The sequence below is a fragment of the Xiphophorus couchianus genome, chromosome 17, assembly GCF_001444195.1.
Source record: "Xiphophorus couchianus chromosome 17, X_couchianus-1.0, whole genome shotgun sequence".
NCBI lineage: Eukaryota > Metazoa > Chordata > Actinopteri > Cyprinodontiformes > Poeciliidae > Xiphophorus > Xiphophorus couchianus.
The window spans coordinates 13,678,021-13,699,955 of NC_040244.1; the positions used below are offsets into that span (position 1 = coordinate 13,678,021).

Here is a 21,935-nt window from a genome sequence, read left to right on the forward strand (position 1 = left end):
GGAGCTACAATCTGTTGGATTTATGAACAAATTGCAGTGTCGTTTACCTTCTGAATTTACTCTGAGAGCTCCTGGGACCAATTTCTGAGCAGTTGGGGGAAATGGAGAAAATAAGCCCCCGCTGCTGCTTTTCCTTGTTCGCGCTAAGCCTCCTGGGATTCTGATGGAGGCCTGCAAATCAGCAGAAACTGAGATCCTCTAAAACAAGCTCTTCTTGTGTGCACATGCTTTATGTATCACTGAGTAACAGGAAAGCTGATTAAATGACTTTTTCAGTTTTAATTGCCGTTTGAACGGGTTTATGCCTAGAGGACCTTATGAGGATGTGCCAGTGTTTGCCCCCCCCACCACCACCATATGGAGAGGCATCACTCTGTTAATAAGGATATATAGGAGAGCTGCATTCCCCTCTGGAATAAGGACATGATGGGAAAAGCACAGTTAAATGTAAGATAATTGTGTCCCGAGCAGTGAACCTCAAAGAATTTATTCAAAAGTCTATTTCCTCTCTCAATAAAATTCACGGCGCAGATCCAGCGCCGTACTTCTAATCCAATTTGATTAGCTAATTTTTGTCATTTCCACCCGTGGCCTGGTGTTTGGTTCACTGATTAGCAGGAACGCATTTATTCAGCCTCGGTTTTTCAACAACAGAATTTGCTATTCCAGCAGTGTAATTCGCACTCAGCCATTCACAGTCAACGCCGGACGCGGCTGCACTCAGCCGAGAGAGCGGGTCGGCTGCAATACTTCATCGGCAAAGACAAAAAGTTGCCCTTTAACGGTATGGGGTTGAATCTTTAATTGCTACTAAGGTATTTGTTTAAAACACTGAAGGAAAAACCTGATATATCCAACTTTTACTACCCACTTTAATAAGCTAACACCAACATTCACTTTTAATACCACTACATAATTCATCCAGCCACTAGGAATGACAAACCGCCCTGACTCTCTGACTTTGTTAACTCACTTGGGTGGAGAAAGCATAATAGAACCAACCTTCAGATATACGTCTCCTGAAATACTAAAGTCCTTTGACACCAACCTAAGAAGTTGTTGAGAAATGTCCCAAAGACCCCATACACTGTCAGCCAACAGCAGAGCTTCTCATTGTTTGCTAGTTTTGATTGAGTGGAAATAGAAAATGTACTAAAAATATTCACGTGGAATACTTAATTATAGTAGCACTGCTACTCGTAGTATTCTTAGTCCTAGATGAGCCCCTAATTATCGTCTTTCTCCAATTGAGTGGGTGATTACTTGGCAAGAAACATGTGCATCTGACAGACTGAATGGGGCGTAGCTGGAAGTGGCAGAATGTGGAAGCTTTTCCTCAGCAGAGCTCAACGTTTACAAGAATATACGTAAGGACAAACACAGGGCAATCCAGGAAGAGCATCTGTTAGAGGATGGAAAAGACGTAAGACTACGAAGACAGAAAGTCTTGATATATTACAGTTGGGACTTTAACACATTAATTCCATAACACGTAAAAAATTTTTGATGCAATTAATCACATTTTTCTTTTTCCATACAATGGTTCTGGCCGGAACCTTTGTATGCAGATGTTTCTGGTGCGCCCAGAAACCTGACGCACAACCGACATTTGGAAACAGCAGTGACGAACAACAAAACTGCTTCTCTCGGCCTATTGGGCGATCATTTATGATTCAAAAAACGACCTGACAGGATGCTAGAGAAGACTATTGTTGTGTTCAAGTTCTGCTAAAAGGAGCTAGCCTATCGGCGAAGCTTTTCAATGGAGCTGCACAGACGCCCCCCATGCTAATGTCAGAGTCCACAGTCCACACTTCTAAAATATTTACAAGAAGTTACATGACTCAGGGGTTCTTGAAACACTTGAATGGGTGAAATAGTACTTTGCACTACTCTTGAGTTTGTTGTTGAACTCAAGTTTTATCAACCATTCTTTGAAGCATTTTTCTTTCAAGTATTTAGTTTTACAGGGTTAAAAGTAATCCAATTCAGGAAAGAAATTAGGCTGTCTTGTTCAAAGCTCGAGAAATGATGCATCTTCCCCAGAGTGTGTCCTCAGTCATATTTACCTGCAGCACTAAGATATAAGGAGGAACCAACTTGGCGCGTTCAGAGCAAAACTTGAACTGGGGTCTTGATGTAATATTACCGCCAAAGGCCTCTCCGCTCTGTTTTTTAATCTTGGAAATAAACAAGAAGAATCCTAATTTCATCTCGCCTTCCCAGACTGCCCTTAAGCATTCAATGTGTTGAGACAGATCACAGCACATGTGCTTTTGTTGCTTTTTAGCCATGTAGCCAAAAACAAAATAAGGCAAGAGAAAATAGACATCCGCAAAAACTGTGATAAAGATCTAGACCTTCTGGTTCTAAGCCCTTCTCTTAAAATGATATCCAGGGATGCTGATTGATTTTTATGATTGAGATATGAATCATAACCTATTAAAAGTCCTTCTGAAGTAAGGAATCCCACCTTTTCTTAAAGCTTGCTTTATTATACATTAGAAGAAGAATCGGGAGACTTAGGAGTAGTCTTGACCCATTGGTTTTCAGCACCAGAACTGCCACAACACAACTGAGTAACTCACTTTGGTTTAACACTTACTGTTCTGTAACTTCTGTGACGTGTGATTGGCAGTAGGCTATGCTCGTTGATTGGCCTGTGAATTTACATCAACATCTCAGTCACAATTTTCAATCTGCAAGGAGACTGTAGTAGTTGGTGAGATGGCGAGCTGCAAATCGATAATTCCTTGGACAAACCTTGAGGTCCAAACTCTTCAACTGTTCGAGGCAACTCATAACGAACAAATACACAAAGAGTTTCAAAGAAACTGGACATTTAAGGGTAGATGTGCAAAATTACATCACCGGACACTCAACCACAGCTTGTGCACACTCAAGGCCAGCCCTATTTCCAACATTTCTGCCCATAAACATGCCCACATAGTGAGGAACTGGCTACTAACCTGGCTAGCACCAAGCCAGACTTTAACTGGCTAGAGAAACTCAGAGCAGGAATTAAAACAAATTTAGAATCCAGAGAAACTCTTATTAGTTTATCTAGAGAAACTACTCATTACCTTAGATCTACATTATCAGAACAAGAATCCAGAGAACCCCTACTAGTTTATAAATCACATACTACTTATTCTTAAAAATGGGATTATACTTGTTTTTGTTTTCTTTTTTCTTCTTTTGCTCTTTCCTTTGGTTTGTTGTTTTGTTGTATTTCTTTCCAATTCATGTAGGGCACTTTGAATTGCCTTGTTGCTGAAAATGTGCTATGCAAATAAAATTACCTTATCTTACCTAGAATGTGATTCGACAATGGAGAAGGGGATTGTGACAAGAAAGCAAATCCTTATTGCCCTGGGTATTGGATGTTTAGAATCCCCCATGTTGGATCACATAAAGGACCAGATTGGATATGAAAAAATAGCTAAAGAAAATTAAAAAGTAGTGCTAAGTATATGTCCAAATTGTACAGAAGAAAAGCTGGAACCTGCACAAAAACAGATTAACATAACATAATGTCATGCACAACACAGAAACTGTTTAGTTGCTTCTTTTGTTGATCCTGTCAAGACAACCTTCTTGATTGACTCTGACATTTTAGGTACTGACCAACAAATTAGAAGCAGTGTACAATAACTGGAATTATCATTGTAAACACATTTTAAACATTCTTAGAAATGTCAACGAGCCAACACTCTGATCATGATTATCTCAAGTCTACAGTTATTTTTATAAAACGTCTACAGTGAAAAAATGTCATTGAGTAAAGACATTTTTTCTGAAATGTCATTTCTCAATTGAATAAAACAGATTCACACGTAAGGCTTGAAATTCGCAATTCTAACCATTTTGAATTTCAGAATCACTGTAAGCACTGTACGTATATTCCCAGAAAATATGCCGATTTAATACTCCATTTCTTTTAGACATATGTTGCTGAAGACTAGTGAAGCTATAACAGCAGCCCCCTTCCGCCTACCCTGCAGTACTCCTACCAGTCTGATCAGCATACCGGGCACGGGGAGCTGTCATCTAATATTTAATTGCAGCAGCAGCGTCTGTAATCAGATTTTATTAGAATGCGTCCACATGAAACCTGCGATCGTAAATTTCTGGCCTGCGAGTGACAGGAAGACACCGATTCTACAACCTTTCCCAGATTATCCAAGCAACGCGGAGGAATGACTCCCTTTTCCCCCCTTCGCTTTCACTCCATCTCCCTGTTATCAGTTGTCACCATAATGAGTAGAGATGTTCCTAGGAGGGGTGTGGGTGCTGGGGGTAAACCTGCAGGTCCAGTCGGGGTCGCGGAGCCAAGATGAACTGCAATTGATTAGCTGCACGGCCATCTAAGACGGCTGAGCTGTTTGTTGGTGCTGGGCTTTGAAAATATGAGCTCACTAGAGATGAATACAGATGCAGAATTATGGTAACTTCCAACTAAAAACAACATAATACATCTTAGGGTGTTTTTTGCCAATAAGATCTTTGCTAGAGAAGAATTTATTTGGTTTATATCTCACCCCGACTTCCCAAAAGTATTTTAGTCCATTCAAAGACATTAATATTATTAAACCATTTGCATGCTCACCCAATTACACCAGTGTAGGTATGCAGCAGTGAGCTGACTGACAGCTTGCTTTCCTGGAGCCACCCTGCAGGACTAGCTAAAAACAACTGCCTTGCCGTTTTCTCTCGGATAATTTCAAAACACAAACCTATTTTTGAGGGCCTTTATATTTGCATTTGACTTGGGGGAGGGGAGACAGGTAATTGTGTGCTACATTGTAAATAAAAAGGAAGGGAGAGCAGGGCGGGTGTCAGGAAGAGTGCAAGTCTTATCAAAACCTCATCAACGCTACATGGCAGTCTCTGGGGCAGAACTACATCAGGCATCTACATCACCTCATAATAAGAAAACCAGGCAAGACACGAAGGGCAGAACATCTTTTACTGATTTCATTTCTTTTTTATTTCTTTTTACCCCTCCAGGGGGTCTTTTTGTGGGTTCTAGTGTCCCTTATATGATAGTGGGCTGACAGGAACCGGGGAAGGAGAGGGGGGAAGACATGCGGCAAATGTCGTCGGGTTCGGGAGTCGAACCCGCAACGGCCGTGTCGAGTACTGAAGGCCTCCAAATACGGGTCACGCCAACCGCTACGCCACCACGGCACGCCCTGATTTCATTTCTTATTGGATTGCATTTCTTTTTGCTCTATCCTTGGGCTATGTTTCATAAAAAATATGTCCAATTGAGAACATCCAAAGGAGCTAGTTAGTTGGCTAGATAGCTGGATAGATAGCTACATTGCCAAAAGCTAGATAGATAGCTAGCTAGCTAGATATCTAGCTGCTCAGTTAGATATCTAAATAGCTAGGTAGCTAACTAGCCAGATAGCTAGCTAGTTATATCTAGATGGATATAGATTGATTTTCTTAAACTGTTGATATTGCTCTAAGAGGCAACAGTTTAGAAAAGATGGTCGATGCCACCAAAATCAAAATTTGAGAGTGAACTAGATTTGGTAATGTTATTGCTTGATCATTGCTGTGTTATTTGCGTTGTTTTAGCATAGATCTTGTGGCAGTGGTGCGCATGTGCTCACATTTACCAATAGGTGCTGTAATAGGGTATTGTTGGTGTCATAAGCACCTCATGACACCAACAAAAACCTATCTGGTGAATAAACTGTACACTTAGACAAGTGTTTTGTTTTGTTTAGTCTTGCTATAGCACTAGTGGCCTTTTTTGCAGTTATCAGACAGGAAAAGGGGAGAGAGAAGGGGCGGCGGGGGGGGAGACGTGCAGCAAAGATCCCAAGCTCAAGAACTGAACCTCAAACTGAGAAAAGCTCTTCACACCATGACCAGAATAAACACTGAAACCCACAATTGAGATTGAAATAGTCAAGAAAGATAAAAGGTAATCCATTATTTATAATGTGTAATGAGGAACGCTGGAGGGCTGGAGAAGGGCTCCATTTTTAGGTCAGTGGAAACTACTCTTGAAAAGCACCACTCATCTCTGAAGGGAGAGGTACACTGGAATCCCATTTCTTTACAGCTAGGGTTGTTCTGACTTTACAAGTACCTGCCTAGTCCATTACCCCAGCTGCTCTGTTTATAGCAGCGAAAGAAACTAAGAGAGCATCTTATTGGCATCGTAAAATACCATGGCTGCCACATTGATCCAGTTTTATCCACTGGCTGAATGACCGGGACACCAGCAACTACCATCAATCAGAGATGAGGGGGTTCAGTGAACGTGTCACTGCCCTAGAAAAGGAGCTCTTCGTCTCTGCTTGCCATTTTAACAGACTGAAGCTTTTGGCAGCAGGAGATTTTATTCCATAAGCATTCATTTATCGTCTGAAGGTTAATTGATAATATATGCTCATTTTCTGAAGCTCCTTTCCACACACAGTCACGCACACCCAGTATGTCTTTCTATTGTCACAAGGACTTTGCCTTGGCTTCTATTCATTTTTCATTCATTTACGTAGTCTAACCCGACCTAAATTCACTCCTTAGTCTTAAACCTAATCCCTAGAGGCGCCCGATACATCATATTTTGGCATTGATCCGATACCGAGTAAATACAGTGCCAATGTCATCGATGCCAATATGATATCGATACTTTTAAATCAAATTTGATTATATCAAACTTCTGACGTTTAGGTGTTTTCTTGTGGATGAAGGGGTTCCTTTGAATTAATTTGCTAAAACCTAGAACAGAATTTGGACACAATTTATAGGCTTTATAGTCTACAAAATACTTTAAGAACATATTAACATGACAAATAGAAACAATAGAAAAACAAAATAGATCCATGAGCATTTTTTCCTAAATAAACAGAATAAAAAAATATATTTTATTTCAGAGCAAATCAAAACAAAATTGCTTTTGAAGTAGAGTGAGTTGAAATTTCAAGAGGGAATGTGAAACTAAAGTATCGACCTTACTACGATACTGATACTGATATCAACTTGGTATTGATATTATCTGTATTTTGGATTGATCCGCCCAGCTCTACCAAAAACAGCCCATCTTATGGGGTCCAGGCTTTGCGTAGTATTTGTTGGAAAAAAGGGGGCTTACAAGGTGAGAAATACTAAAACACACTTACACACACACTATTAGGTCATTGCAAAGTCTTCCATTCATTTCTGTAGTATAGAGAATAGATTAGAAATATCTTATCGTCAACCAGTAGGGAAATTCAAGTACCAGCGGCAAGTTAATGGAAGCATGCATATTGACACAAAGGTGAAATGTATAAATATAAGAATAAGAGATTGTATAGTAAGAAGGGAATGCTATTGTCTTAACGCCAGAAACAAAAACACACCACATTATATCATACTTTGGTCCCCATAAGTGGTCACAGTCTTTAAAAGCTTGGTAAATATCAAGGAGAAGGTCTTAAAGAGTCAGCAAAACACTCCAGTGTTTATTTTTCCATGTCTGTCTTCATGATTCAAAATAGCTTTTTGATATTTAATGGCTGAAGTGACTAATAACCTCAGATAAAATGGCATTTTGCTTTGTACTGTATCACATTAATGCTCCTACTCAGGTCCCAGACATGTTGGTAGGATCCTGAAATATTAGGGGCTTCACCTTGTCTGGAAATAGTTGAATTTTAATAATATATTTTATCCAGAACACAATGTGGTAGTGTTTGATATTTAGAGGGTTTTTGAAAAAATGTGAACTAAAACAAAAATTGCATGGGATTTCTTAACTTGGTTACGATATAGACAACCTAGATACACCACATTCACAAATCACCCCACAGATAGTAAAAAACTGCAAATAAAAGCAAGTATGAAATGTTTTAAAGTACATTCACTTAAATATATTTAAGCAATACACATGCAAAATATACATATATACAAATATACACATAAAATATACACAATCAATATAATGCATTATAGAACTAAGAAAAATCTGTAATACTTTTAAAAAAGTGCATTAAAAGTGTCAACTTAGCATTATTTGGTAAATAATTACATTTTTATGCAAAGTTCCATTAAAACCTATATTAAAAGTCAATTAAAAGAGTCAACTTTGCATGAAAAGTGCCATTATCTACTGAATGACAGCATTCACAAGCCAATTTTGATATTGGCCAAGAGCTAGATAAACTTCTTAACATTTTAAAGTTAGTCATTATATGAAAAGAGGGTTTTTTTGGGGGGGGGGGAAACCGGAGTGCCCGGAGAAAACCCCAATGACGGACCAGAAGACAACACACACAGTGTATTGAATTGGTAAATTCCTAAAGCAAACCAAATGCAAATTTGTTCAGAAGACTCTACTCAGATGCAAAGTGTACATGTTTTGATAGTCTGTGAAGCTCCTCAGCTGTTGCTAGAGCATGTGGTTCTGAATCTCGTTTGGTCTGCACATCTTCTGATCCGTCACGTCTCTGTTGTACTTCTTCCCCGTCCCTCACTTCCATTTTATCTTCAGGGGACGCCACCTTTCCTGATATTGGTGGCAATAAAAGAAGATTTGTTCTCCTCGCATGCATAGCTTCACTGATGCATTTGTGTGAATGATCCATCAGGGGAGCTTTACCTTCAGAAGTCAACAATGAACGTGGCTGTTGTTGAGTTGTTGAACGGGGTACCTTTTTCGTTATTGGCGGCAACACTTGAAGACTTTTTTCAATTGCATACAAATGTCCAAATCTGCATCTCCGTATTGTCGTCACCTCTGAAGCCGTGGCTGAACGAGTCGGGGGAGTAGAAGGCTTCTGTTTAATCTGTGGGGGCTCTGCCTTTTCAGAAGGTTTGGATGCTGATGACAATTCTGCTTCAACAGATTTCGTCTCCTGAATAGATCCTTTTGTGGTCCGTCTCTTTTTCTTCTGCTCTTGGACCGCAGGTGTCTGTGCAGGATGCAACTCGTCGTCGCTGTCTGAGATCTGTAGCATTTTTAAAGGCGATACCTCAATACAAATCTCGTCCTCGTGTATATGTCCTCTTGAGCATCTGGATTTTTTACGCTTGGACAGAGGAGCAGTCTGTGGCTTTTGTTCGCTCTCAGTGAACTGAACCTCTTTTGGTTCAACTTTTGTTTCCACCTCATACGTACTTTCTCTTTTGCCCCTCTGTGTGGTTTGTGGTTTCAGGGGCTCCACCTTCTTTAAAGATGATGGTAGAACTTTTGTTTCCCTCTCACCCATATGTCTGCCTGTGCCCATGTATAGTCTTGAGATGCCTAATGGCGTAGCTAGATCTGCAGGACTCTTGGGTGGGTGTGGTTTATGATGGGTTGGCATTAAGGGAACCTTTTTGGATGTTGGTGATAATGAAGGAATACGAGAGGTCTTTGTCTTTGGTCTAATCTGACTTCCGGCTTGTGTCGTCACAGGTTTAAAGGTTGGTAGGATACACTGAAGGGCTTTAATCCTTTCTGAGATTGATTGTTTTTGTTGTTTCTTTTCTGCTCTACTCAAGGTGTCCATTTTAGTCCACATCTCTGGCGATGGAGCAAATAAAAATGTTTTCACATCACTAGTAGGATGTTTGTCAAGCTTCTCTCGATCTAGCTGCATAAATCGGCTATCGTGGAATGGAAGTGTTGAAGGCTGCAGTTCCTCTGGGCTCTTTGTTAGAGGTACAGCATCTGTTTTCTTCTCAAGCATTTGTTTTACTGTGCCTGCATTTCTCAGAACACTTTTTACAGGCCCAGGCTTAAGTCTAAGGGACTCAGCAAGTTTTGGCTGCTCTAGTGGTTCTGTGAACTTTACCATTTTTATTTTTGGTGATGGTGTAGAGGGCGGTTCAGGTTTTTTAATCTCCTTAATTATAGACTCTTCAGGTTCAAGTAAGTCAAATTGTTCCTGGATTGACTTAAACATTTTTAATCTCTCTGATAATGACAAAATGACACCTGGTGTCTCCGTATCGTCACTTTTTGACTCCTTTTCAAATATACTATAACTTCTACTTTCTGACCGACTTAACCGAGGCCTTGTTTGGATCTGTGGCGGCAATGCTAGCAGCTTCTCTAGTAGTTTATCAAGATTTGTTTTCTTCATAGGCAGCTTTTCCAGAAAGCTCATACTTTCTGTTTCATCAGGTGGAGACTCAGGCGGGGACTGTTCTAATAATTTCATAGGCCAAGATAGCTTCCCCTCTTCCTTTTCGTCTGATAATTTTGGTGATTCTTCACTTTCAGATAATTTGATGTATTCATGGCTTTTGTCAAAGCCAGTCAATGGATAATCATCTTCAAATGTTTCCACATCGTCAGCCTCAGTACCTGCTATAATCTCTGAGATATATGTAGGTTGTTCAGTTTCAAGACATTCAGACTGCACCTGGACCTCATCCGGAGGCTGTTCAGCTCTTTTCTCCTCATCTTCACTTGGAGATTTTGCTGATGTTTCCGGCTCTATAGGCACATTGAAAAGTCCAGACAGGTATCTTATTCTATTGCTACGGACTTCTTGATAGTATGTTTGCTTCAGCTTTTTCATGAAGAGTAATTCCTTCCTAACTTTAGCAAACTGAGCAATTGCACCTTCAACTGAAATATCTATAGGCGAAGAATTTTCTGGCAATGGCCTCGTCAAACGTTGCATGTACTTTGTCTCTTGAAGATAATGTATTAAAGTTAACAAAAATGGTTGTTTATAGATCATGTAGTCAAACTCCATGCCATCTGTAGCTTTTTCTTCTTGTGGCACACTCTCTGGTCCATCCATTCCTATGTCTTCCACCGCCGGAACTTGTTTTGGAACCATGTTCACCCATCGATCCTTTCCAAAGATGCCAACAAAGGTACCAGTGCTTGACCAGAGTTTCACATTGTAATCCACCTCTGCTGTAATTATTTTCTCACAAGCAGGGTCACATGCAACACTTATCAACTCAGAAGTACCAGCTTTCCAAGTGGCTATCAGTGGAGGTGGTTGCAAAGGGTATTGCCATCCACCGATTGTCTCATATTCCACATTATCTTTTGTTTGAAGACCAAAATCCTCAATATCATACAAACAAACTACTCCACAGCTATCACCTGTCAGTAAAATTGTTTCACTTTCAGAAAGTGACACACAAGTAATCTTAGCACCATCTTGTATGACTGCCTTGAACCTACTTATCAGTCCTCCGTTAATTGTCGTTGACCATGCCGTAATGTAAAGATCTCCTATTATCAGCAATGTGGCTTTTGTAGCACTAACCTGTCTGCTCTTCAGCGATTTTACTAATAGAACTCTTTTTACTTTACCTTGTATCAGAGTAGACTCGATCAACAAATCATGTCGAAGCGTTTGCTGGCGAAGGTACAGTTCAACACTTTGTATTTTAGGGTTGTTTGTTGTGTTGATATAGTACAAAACGGTTAAAGTTTCCAAATCCCAAGTGAGAACATTGCCATTGCTGGATGCTGCTATCAATTTGTCGTCATGGTGATCCATCGAGGAAATATTGCTCAATAGAAAATGCTCGAACTCATTCAATAACTTTCCATTAGAATCCAGCTGTAAGATTTTTGGGGAATCCTTTGTGGAAATGTACATGTCCTCGTTCATGAGGACAATGCTGGTCACATCATTCGGTACGGTTGCTTCTAAGATTTCCAGCTGTTCTCCATTGTTAAAGTTCCAATGTTTAATTAACCTGTCACAAGAAATTGTGATCAGTTTGCGGTTGACTTCATCGAATGACATGAATGTGTTTCCAGCAATCTTCTGTTTGCTTGGTGTAATGTCAAACTCCATAACAGCCTTTCCAGTCAAGATGTCCCACACTGTCACAATGCCTTTCTGGCAAACAGAGACAACTTGCTTGTACATCCCGTGATAGAGCATACTGCACAAAGGCATGTAGTGGGATTTCAAGGTCTCATGGAAAACATTGGTTCCCCTTCCAAAACATTTTCCAATAATTGAGTTAGCAACGTAAAACTCATTGTTGTGTATGTTGTAGCATACACTGGTGATTGGGGCTGTTGGTATCAAGCCACTGGGAGTAATACGCTGCTTGAGGTTCCAGTCTCCATCAGTCCAAAAACATATCTGTTTGTCTACTGATATGGAGACAAACATTTTCTCTATGGAATTGTACACAACATGGCTGACAGTTTCCTTATGTCCTACTAATTCACGTTCATATGATTTGGTTTTGTGAGGAAACCACACCCGTAGAACGCCAGACATTCCACCGGTCAAGAAATACCTGGACCAAGGAGAATATGCAACAGACTTGTAGAATCTGTAGTTCCCAGGGCTTCTATAGATCTGTGCGTTGACAGCAGGCTCACTTCTTTCTTGGTCAAACATGCACTCTATGACGGCCATGAATTTGGACGTCGCACCGCACACGGTAAAAGACTGTAAAGATGGAATGTATTGCACTTGAGTGCAAATGTCATCAAAAACAAAAATCTTCAGACTGTCAAAGTTTTCACAGGCGGTGCCCAGCAGAGATGAGACAGTCACTGTTGGGTAGTGTCGCAAAGAAGTTCTTTGCAACTTCTTCTTGTTGAAAAGGCCATTATCGTGGATGTAATAGGAGACGTACACAAACAAAAATCCTCTTGAGTCGCCACACGCAAAAATACCCTTGTTCCCATTACAATAGTAGTCCATGGCTGTAAACTCTTCCTCCAAGATGCAGAATTTGATTCTCGTTAAATCAGAAAAGTTCTCACAGTTATAGAATAAGATCTCTCGGTCAGACGTTGAGACAGCTAGCATTTTGAGATCGCTGATGTACAACACATCAAAAACATGCATTTTGGGAGTATGGTGGTAAGCAGGTGTTGTCGTCTCTCTTTCTTGAAGGGGAATACATTTTGATATCTTTAAGTCATTTGCCCAGTATTTCAGCGTGCCATTTGTTGTGACCGTAATGTAATTATAGCTTCTGTAAGACCTGATTGGTTCCACTAAGCAGTAGTCCCTGAAATCCTGTGCAGTTCTCAGATTGGAGGGTCGGCAAATCATTTTCACAATTGGTTTCAGACAGTCAGTCTGTGTGTACGTAAAATCATATGGGAAAAGTACATTCTTGTAGTCCAAAGTCTCTGCTTGTTCATTTCTCTGCAGGAGATAGTGCAAAAGTTCTCCTAGATCTACGGTTCGATCGCAGTTTGTGTCAATTTTCATGTGTAAGACACGAACCTCCTCTTTTGTGATATCTGTGTTTATTTGCGCCATCATCTCATAAAATTCATCCATGTCCAGGCCTCCACTTTCATCAGTGTCGGCCTCTTTGAATAGTTTCACAATTTCTGGAATGTTTTCCGCTGTGAACATCTTCTCTGCGTCCGAATCCGATGATGCTTCTTCGTTTAACATTGTATCCACTTTTAAAGGCTCTTCTATGTGGGCTATCGACTTGGGAAAATGTCCGTCGAGGGACTTCAGTATTTCGGCCTCATAGAAATCCGTTTTCATCGCTTTCCCTGCTTTTTGAAACATCTTGCCTGGAAAGTGATTTTAGAAAGTTTTACGATATTGGTTTCTGGAATCACGTGTCACTCTGTTAGAAGTGAAACAAATCAAGAATGAGATTTACATTTTTTTTTACTATTTAGCACCCTGGAATTAGGTGCTGTCACCAAAGATCAAAGCCCCCTGTGACATAAGGTGATGTTGCTTGGTAACAACAGCATGTGTGGGAGGAGCAGAAAAATCAGGCCAAGTGGCCCATTTTGTATCACTTAATGTATTCAGTGCTTGACATCATGGAATGATTAAAACTATCCAATTACCAAATGTTAAACTCAGAGTTCTAGTTTTTTTAAACTAGAAAGGTGTCCAGTTTTGAAAGCCATTTATATTTGTCTTGATGAACCACCATGCCAGTTGATTCACATTTGACACACACAATTACTTTACAGTACTAAGCTCCATTTTAAAGTAGTTCAGTGTACTGGAATCAAAATAACAATCTCTGCTACATTTAGCATTTGATCGACAGCAAAAACGGTTTGATTTTAAATAAAGTTTCAAATAAATCCAGACAGTCTAAGCGTAGGGATGAAGACCAGGTTTGAGAATTGACTGAAACAAAAACTGTTGTGGATATCTACAGGCATGTTGGCTGATTCTTTGAAAACAGCAGTCCTCCAGGCCTCGCATTGTAGGAGGACAGCCAAATTTTGGAATATTGCTTAATAACTTAAAACCTTCTCTTAATTGCTCAACAACCCTGTCATTGACCTGTCTGCTTTGTCTCTTGGTACGGATAAATGGTGCTTATTCATCAATGTTCTTTAATAGACCTCTACTGCGCAGAAGTTGGTTCTGTTTAGTGATTACATGATTTCTGAAGACAACTGATTGCACTGGAATTTATTCAGGGTCTTGCACACGACATGTTTCTTAATGTGCCATTGTTGGTCTTTCACAGCATCATAATAAAATAAATGTAAGTTTGTAGTTTTACAAAATGTGTAAAAGTTCAAGCGGCCTGACTGAATGTTTTCGTAAGGCACCGTCTGACTTGTGGAAGGGGGCTAAACACAACATGCACCAACTCGTCTCCCAATGTGCACCAAGTCACGTGCCGGTACTGAAATAGCAACAGTTAATTATATGAATAAATGAAACTTTTATAGTCCGTCTTTTTACTGGCGAATCCGACCTTTGCCCCCCCTTCATCTAAACCACACAAAACAAAATTGGGCCAACAAAGAGCGCATTGTGTAACTCGTGATGTACACACGTTGGACACTAACTTTCTTCTTCCAGCTCTTTTCAGTGTCTGCAGAACCGCGTAAAGTGGGAATTATACACACATCACACCAGAATATAGGCTGGATGGTAGAATATTTATATATTTACTTATTGATTTAACATTTTAGGTGTCTAGACAGTTACCCAGCCGTGACCCCTGCAGGTCCAACTCGAGCAGTGGGAGCTTCTATGTCAGAATGAAGAGTTCTGATCAGTTTTAATAACATAGAAGTAAAATAGAAATACAGGTGTAGGATTTTCAAAAATGAAACATTTTTACTGGTGCCACAATCTTTTAAATGACAAGATACTGTTAAATGTTTCCGGAGGTCAAAGGTCAACCAGTCAGTCCACCCGTCTAAAAATCGAACAAACTATGGTGTCAATCAACTGTGTTATGTTTGTGCAGCAAAAAAACAAAACTCGCTTGAGTCATTATAATTAAGATTTTTATAAAATTAAATGAAATAGATATAAATTTTGTCATGTTTGTGTAGCTAAAAATTTTGTAGCAGTTGATTGACAACAAATTTATATGATTTTGTAATAGTGGGCTGGCTGGTTGACCTGCCAGCCCACTATTACATAAAATTTTTTTATTATTTTTATTTTAAAGTCTTTGCATTGATTTGCACTGAGGAAACCAGGGAAAAATTACCAACAATAAATTGAACTTGAGGAAATGTACTTCATTTCCAAGAATCACTGGGTTAGGTCAAGAAACTGGCACCATGATGCTTTACTTCGTAAGCGATCATATCGATTCATATGTTTTCTAATTGATTATTCACACGCAAAAGATTCCTCTGTCTATTTGAAAAATGCAGCATTTGGGTGAATGTCTCATACTTATGTGTGAAAGACTTTAAAACCTTCAATAAATTCCCGTACAATTCAATTTTCTTAGACATCTGGAACTTATTTGTTGCATGCTCATAATATATCTCTGACTTAGTAGTGAAAAGATTTGTACAGAGATTTTCGGATAGACGGAAAGGAAGGACGAGTCAAGGGCATGACACAAGTGGCTTCGTTATCCATCCAATTAAATTTATTACCAACATAAAGCACCTTTGGCAGTCCGGGAAACAGAAACTGAAGAAATGGGGGATGAGTCCCCAGGCATGCCGTTCCTAACTCGCACATCCTGCAGACTGCAGTTCTCAATCAAAGCACCAGAACGTGGGGGCATGATTTCAGAAGACCCCATTATGCGGGAGAAATGTCATTAGCAATTTTACAATTTCACGCACTGGTGCGGCCAACATCTCACTGCAAGACGGCAGGTCACGGATGAGAGGTAAGAGGCCCCCCAAACTCTTGGAGCAAGTCAGACGTTGAGTAATGTTCAATACTTAGCATGAGGGGAAGAGGAACTCACGCATTCCTGTCCAGCATCACCGCACATCGCTCATCCTGGTACAATTACATTTCTGAACTGAGGACGGAATGCCTTGTTTTTCCCACTCCCAACAATTTTGAGGTCACAGCAACTCATCTGCTCATCTCCATCTTGGACCAGTCTTCTGCTGGACCGAGATATGTTATTGGCAGAATTAGGATAGGAAATCTTCATTAGCTGCGTTTCCTTTGACCATATGCTTGTGCAAATTGGAATTACGAAAATGAATTTGCTTAATGGAAACACACCAATTTAGAAAAAAAAAGAAAGGTCACACCTTATTTGAAGGGGTTTGCGTAAGACTGACATGACACACTCATAAACATGACACTGCACCTGTCATGAATATGAAGGAGCCTTTATGAATGTCTGACTGTTGTCATGAAGTGTCATTCGGTAAATAATGACACTTTTAATGGACCTTTAATGCAAGTTTTAGTACAATTTTGCATTGAAAGTGTCATTATTTACCGAATGACACTTCATGACAACAGTCAGACATTCATGAAGACTCCTTCATGTTCATGACAGGTGTTGTGTCATGTTTATGACACGTCAGTCTTATGCACATCCCTTCAAATAAAGTGTTACCAAAAAAAACCCTGACATTTATCGATAACATTTTTTTTTGCATGAGGTGATTTTCCAAAATTAGCGTACTTGTGCATTTTGCAAAACAATGGAATGGAAACACTTTTCGCATCACAAGGGTCATGTGATCAACAACTGTTGATAAGACAAAGACGACAGAAAGTGGCAGGAGGAGGAGGATGATGATGCCGGAGGACTTTTAATGACTTGCATGTGATTTTAATTGCGTTTATTTAATTTCTCATTAAATGCAATTGCAAAAATGTGTTTTTTCATCATTAGAGGCACATCTTGGTTTGCCATTAAAACATAGCACATATTACTCTTTCAATTTTGGGGGGATTCTAAGACAAATTTGTACTTTTAGAGTAAAAATATCCTAAGTCAGTATTGCCAAAGAAGAAAGCCCAATTTCTCACTCTAAAATATGTGGATAAACTAGGTCAAATCAACTGCTTTGACATAGTTTCTAGAACAAAAAACATTGGCATCAGAAATCCAATTAAATTTATATATTTTTCCTGTACAATACCTACAGTATTTTAGCAAAAGACAAAAAAAAAGAACCTATAACCTATACCAACCCTTTCCGTAACGTCTTGCACTCATTTATATATTTAAAACTCCAAAACCGAGGCGAAATATCTGCATTGCAAATGAGTGTCAAACCGTGGGCAGAGGAGATGGATGACTCTCCCCTCTCTGAGAGGCAGCCTCTGCCAGAGATTGCAGATCAGAAGAGGCTATAATTACGGCGCAGCCTCAGAGACATACTGGAGGGATCAACCAACAAGTCCTCGGAGCTGTCAGGCTTTCTGAGGAGAGCACTGTACCATAATTGAGCCGCGCTGAATGGGTAGCATAAAGAGACAATCAGCTGCAGTTGACGGCTGATGCATGAAAAGGTTTGTGGTTCCGTGGCTCAGAAGATGTGCAGTGGTTTCTAGAGGATCTGCAAAAATTCTCCCAAACAGTGATCGAGTCTCTGAAACCTGCATAAACATATTGTTGTGTGGAGCCTCTTAATACAACAAAAAAAAAAAAATCAGTTATTAGGAACAATTCAGAGATGGCCAGCGAGTATAAATGAGGTTTTAAACATTCATAACCAACACCAGACTCTATCTCAGACTCAGATTTAGTTTCTGCTGCTTCCTCTACTGCATTTCAAGCACTTCAGCTGCATTTTTCTGGTAAAACTTCTACATTTCTGCTTTTTGAAGAGCATAACATAAATTAAAGACTTAGAATGCCACTGAGAGCAGCTGCAGCTTTTACATTGATGGGTGTCTGCATTTTAAAAAGGAGCAGTGTTATGTCTTTTTCAATTTATAGTACAATCCAGGAACTATGTTAATGTCAGTTGTTAAAAAAACTGCTAGATATATCAAATATAACTTAAAAGAAATTTTACTTTGTAATGTAACACGCTGAAATCGGGCCTCTGTACCTTTAAAACCACCTGCTCTTTCTGAAACTCCGCCTTCAGGAAGTCACCACAACATGGCTCCTCCATTTACCTTTAACAACATTTTTACCAGTGTTGCCCTGAAAAGTAGCTCCTATAATAAGATCAGCAAATGTGCAGTTCCACCAGGTGTTTGCTAATTGCTGCTGGCTAGTCTGAAGGAGCTGGGGGGGCGGAAGAGGGAATCTACATAATACTGCCGCTTTAAGGAATATGTTTCTAGTTTTCTGGACTTTGATCAGCGATATGTCAACTTAGTACATCAAGAAATAGACATTTCTACCCCTTTGAGTTTTTTAACTCTGTCAGATTGCCAATGAGCCTCAATGTTCAAGTCTTTACATAGATTTTCAACCCAATTTAGCCTCAGACTTTGACTTGGCCATTCTGACACGTGGCTATGCTCGGCTCTAAAACCTTCCCTTGTCTGGCTGTGTTGTTAATGGTCGTTGTCCTGCTAGACAGCAAATTTTCACCCCTGTCTACACAGATTTACTGTACTGGCCTGAATTTTCAGAAAGGGAACAAAAGACAAAGGCATCGAGCAATCTTTAGGATTTTCAAGTCCGCCTTTTGACTGATGTCCATAAAACTCTACACAGTGTCGGGTGTATTCTTCACGTTGGCCTCATGCCACCATACAGTGGTTTTAGCCGCTCAACTAAATCTCATTTCGACAAGAAAACAGACTTGTGTTTGTGTCATGGCGTGGAGGGACAGAACTGTCCTGATGAAGCCACCGCCTCACAGCCACCTTCAGGCTATTTTGCAACAACAGGGCATTGAGGCAGTGGAGGGGGTGACACCAGGGGCCCGGCAACAATCGGCGTGATGTCAAAGCCACAGCTGTAAAGAACTGGAGGAGGTTTCAGCAGCCAAAACAAAAAACATCTGCAGTCTCGGAAAATATCACTGTAAAGCAAAAGGGCAAAATCACTGAAACATCTACGGATAGCTGGTGTGTCTTCCAGAGGATGAAGGAAGTGAAATGCTTTTCAGATTAAAATGTAAGGATTTTTCTGCTGGGCTGCACAGTGGCGCAGTTGGTAGCGCTGTTGCCTTGCAGCAAGAAGGTCCTGGGTTCGATTCCCGGCCGGGGTCTTTCTGCATGGAGTTTGCATGTTCTCCCTGTGCATGCGTGGGTTCTCTCCGGGTTCTCCGGCTTCCTCCCACAGTCCAAAAACATGACTGTTAGGTTAATTGATCTCTCTAAATTCTCCCTAGGGTTGTGTGTGTGTGCATGGTTGTTTGTCCTGTATGTCTCTGTGTTGCTCTGCGACAGACTGGCGACCTGTCCAGGGTGAACCCCGCCTCTCGCCCGGAACGTCCCCATTAGGGACACAGGGTGAACAGACGATGGATGGATGGATGGATTTTTCTGCTAATATACCGACTCCCTGACAAAACGTTCACCATTAAGGTCAGGCGTTCACTCCAGCAGCTCCAAAAAAAAATCCTTTTTGATTTTAGACAATTTCCTGAGTTACCCCCATTCTTTGTGTTGTCACTTACAAAGATGTTTGGTTTTGAAAAAGGGCAAAATGTTCTTTAAAACTAACTGGTTTGGAAAGCAAAGATGCCATTTTTGGTTACACTTAAAAAAAAAAAAAAAAAACAGCTCCCAAGTATGAGGGCCTTTTGTTCTTACTGTGTCAAATGTTTGCAGAGTACGCCTTTAGTTCAAGAAGATGTTATGTACTGGAAAATGATAAAACTTGACCAAAATGAGTATAAATTGTTTATTTATTATTTAAAAGGGGGGAGTCTTTTGAGCTTTATATCATGTTATAATGTTATTCCCTGTTCAAACACATACCTGGAGTGTTGCTTTTGTCCTTTCATGAATGTCTGAGAAATCTTTGGATCTCCCATGGCAGATATTCAGCGGCGCCTTAACACCTGCTTGTACACTGCATTGCCTATTTACCCAAAGCTAAGCCTTGGGAATTCAGTCTCAAGGCAAGATTCTGTATCACAGAGGACCCTCTGGAGAAGGATTGTGTCTTTCCCACTCAGCTCCTCCAGACTAGTGGCAGCAGTAATCAACAAACACCTGGTAGAGATGCCATCTGCTGTGCTTATCACATAAACTGCAACGCTCCTAAGAACGCCTGTAAATGACATAAATGGATGCCATAGAGAAGCTTTGTGACGGCAAAGGGAGAAGGGTAGGAGGTTCTTAAAGTGACAAGGCGTCAGATACGGCTATGGTGCAAAGTCAAAATTCCACAGATTCAACAGATACTTGATTATAGTACAAAATGTTATGTATAAAATACATAATACCACCTACTTCCCCTTTAAGGAATATTTCACTCAATCCTTAAAAGTGTGAGGTCATCCAATGGAGACGTTTTTCTTCATTACTCAACAGAAAGGACCAGATAACTGAGATCTGTTTAATAGGAAAAGTCTCTTCCTACCTAAAACATATTATACTTCATAATGTGATTATATATTATATCTGGAAAGGCCTTGAGTTGCTAAGCCTTAAACCTTTCACGTCGATCGCTGCATTTCTTCACTTTTCCTGGGGTAAAAAGTATCCAAATGAATTATGGTACAGATACATTGTTTGATCCAAACAGTCCAACCAGCATCTTCCAAGAATTTATCAGGGTAATTGCCAAAAAAAACCCATCTTTTCCTTAAGTTCTATGCAGAGCCTGGAAGGGTTCACCCCAAAACTGTGTCTAGTATCCTACCATGGTTTATGTTCTCTATTACATTTTCAACTGATTCCAACAAAAAGCTAGAGTTAAATCCGCGAATTTCTTCACTTTTTGACAGCAAAGAACAATTACTTACCAAAGCTCAGTCTGCGTACAACAACAAAACCTTTTTAAAAATCACACTCAGGCAATCATAAAGCCTCTTGCTGACCAGTCATCCACTAAAGGAGCCTGCATGATACAACAGTTCGGAGACACTCTGCAGAGAGAGAGCAAGCAGACTACTCGGTCAACAAAGAGACAGATGGGGCAAGTGGTGGGCTTTATTTGAGTGCTATCCTTCAGATGAGAACGGACCGCCAAGTATTTTGAGAAGACGACGGCCATCTGCTCAAATCATTACAAGTGTGATGGTGGAGACGAAGCCATTTACAAATCGCAGCAGTAATCTGATGCGTTCTGTTCCGGTTATACCCTAGAAATGTACACACAGCTGGGGTTAGACCTTGGTCATTGACGGCAGTCGTTCCGGTGTTGTCAAACGGACCTTCTGATGAATAACAGATCTGATGCAACTGGCAGAAAATGTATTACCAAGCTGTTAAAGTAAGAATACGACTGTTTATAACCAAATTGAAGTAGAAAACCCATCTTCAACCACGCCACAAGAAGAAACGTCTCTTCAGTCCGTTGACATTTCACATTTCATTTGTTCTCTACAGGTACAACATTACAAAGACGAGGAGTTTTGCTGCAAACAGCAAGTGAGTTTTAGAGATGTGGAGAAAGGATCCTTTGTCTGTGGATGACTCCTGGCACAAGTCAACAATAAATCAAGAGGAATTTGAAAGAGAGGTGTCAGATTTCTGCCTTTGATACAAAATACAACCTTTCAAAGCCCTCAAGCACGTGAGAGTCCATCCAAAACGGAGAGTGAAAACTTTCATACTGGAAGTAGATGGCTTTATCTCAGGAAAACCACATCAGAAAGTTGACTGTGGTCTTTCTTCCTTCATCAGGAAGGATGGATTGTCGGTTGAGAAAAATCTGAAAGTGTACGAAATCTGTTCCAAGAA

At 40.2% G+C, this 21,935-nt stretch overlaps 2 protein-coding genes across 2 annotated transcripts in view; both read right to left on the reverse strand.

The window, feature by feature from the left end:
* Positions 1-21,935, reverse strand: part of phlda1 (pleckstrin homology-like domain, family A, member 1) — a 90,964-nt gene that overhangs the window by 31,625 nt on the left and 37,404 nt on the right. The gene's annotated exons all lie outside the window — the stretch shown is intronic.
* On the reverse strand, positions 10,399-13,466 carry LOC114161284 (WD repeat-containing protein on Y chromosome-like). The gene is made up of 2 exons (XM_028044503.1): positions 10,690-13,466; positions 10,399-10,429 (listed from the first exon to the last, which is right to left on the reverse strand). The coding sequence occupies exons 1-2, from the start codon at positions 13,464-13,466 to the stop codon at positions 10,399-10,401; spliced, it is 2,808 nt and encodes a 935-aa protein (XP_027900304.1).

Coding starts and splice junctions, on each gene's coding strand:
- LOC114161284 (XM_028044503.1), bottom strand. CDS start 13,466: ATGTTTCAAAAAGCAGGGAAAGCGATGAAAACGGATTTCTATGAGGCC. Junction 10,430..10,689: donor AAAGCTACAGATGGCATGGA/GTTTGACTACAT, acceptor ATGTGCCTATAG/AGCCGGAAACATCAGCAAAA.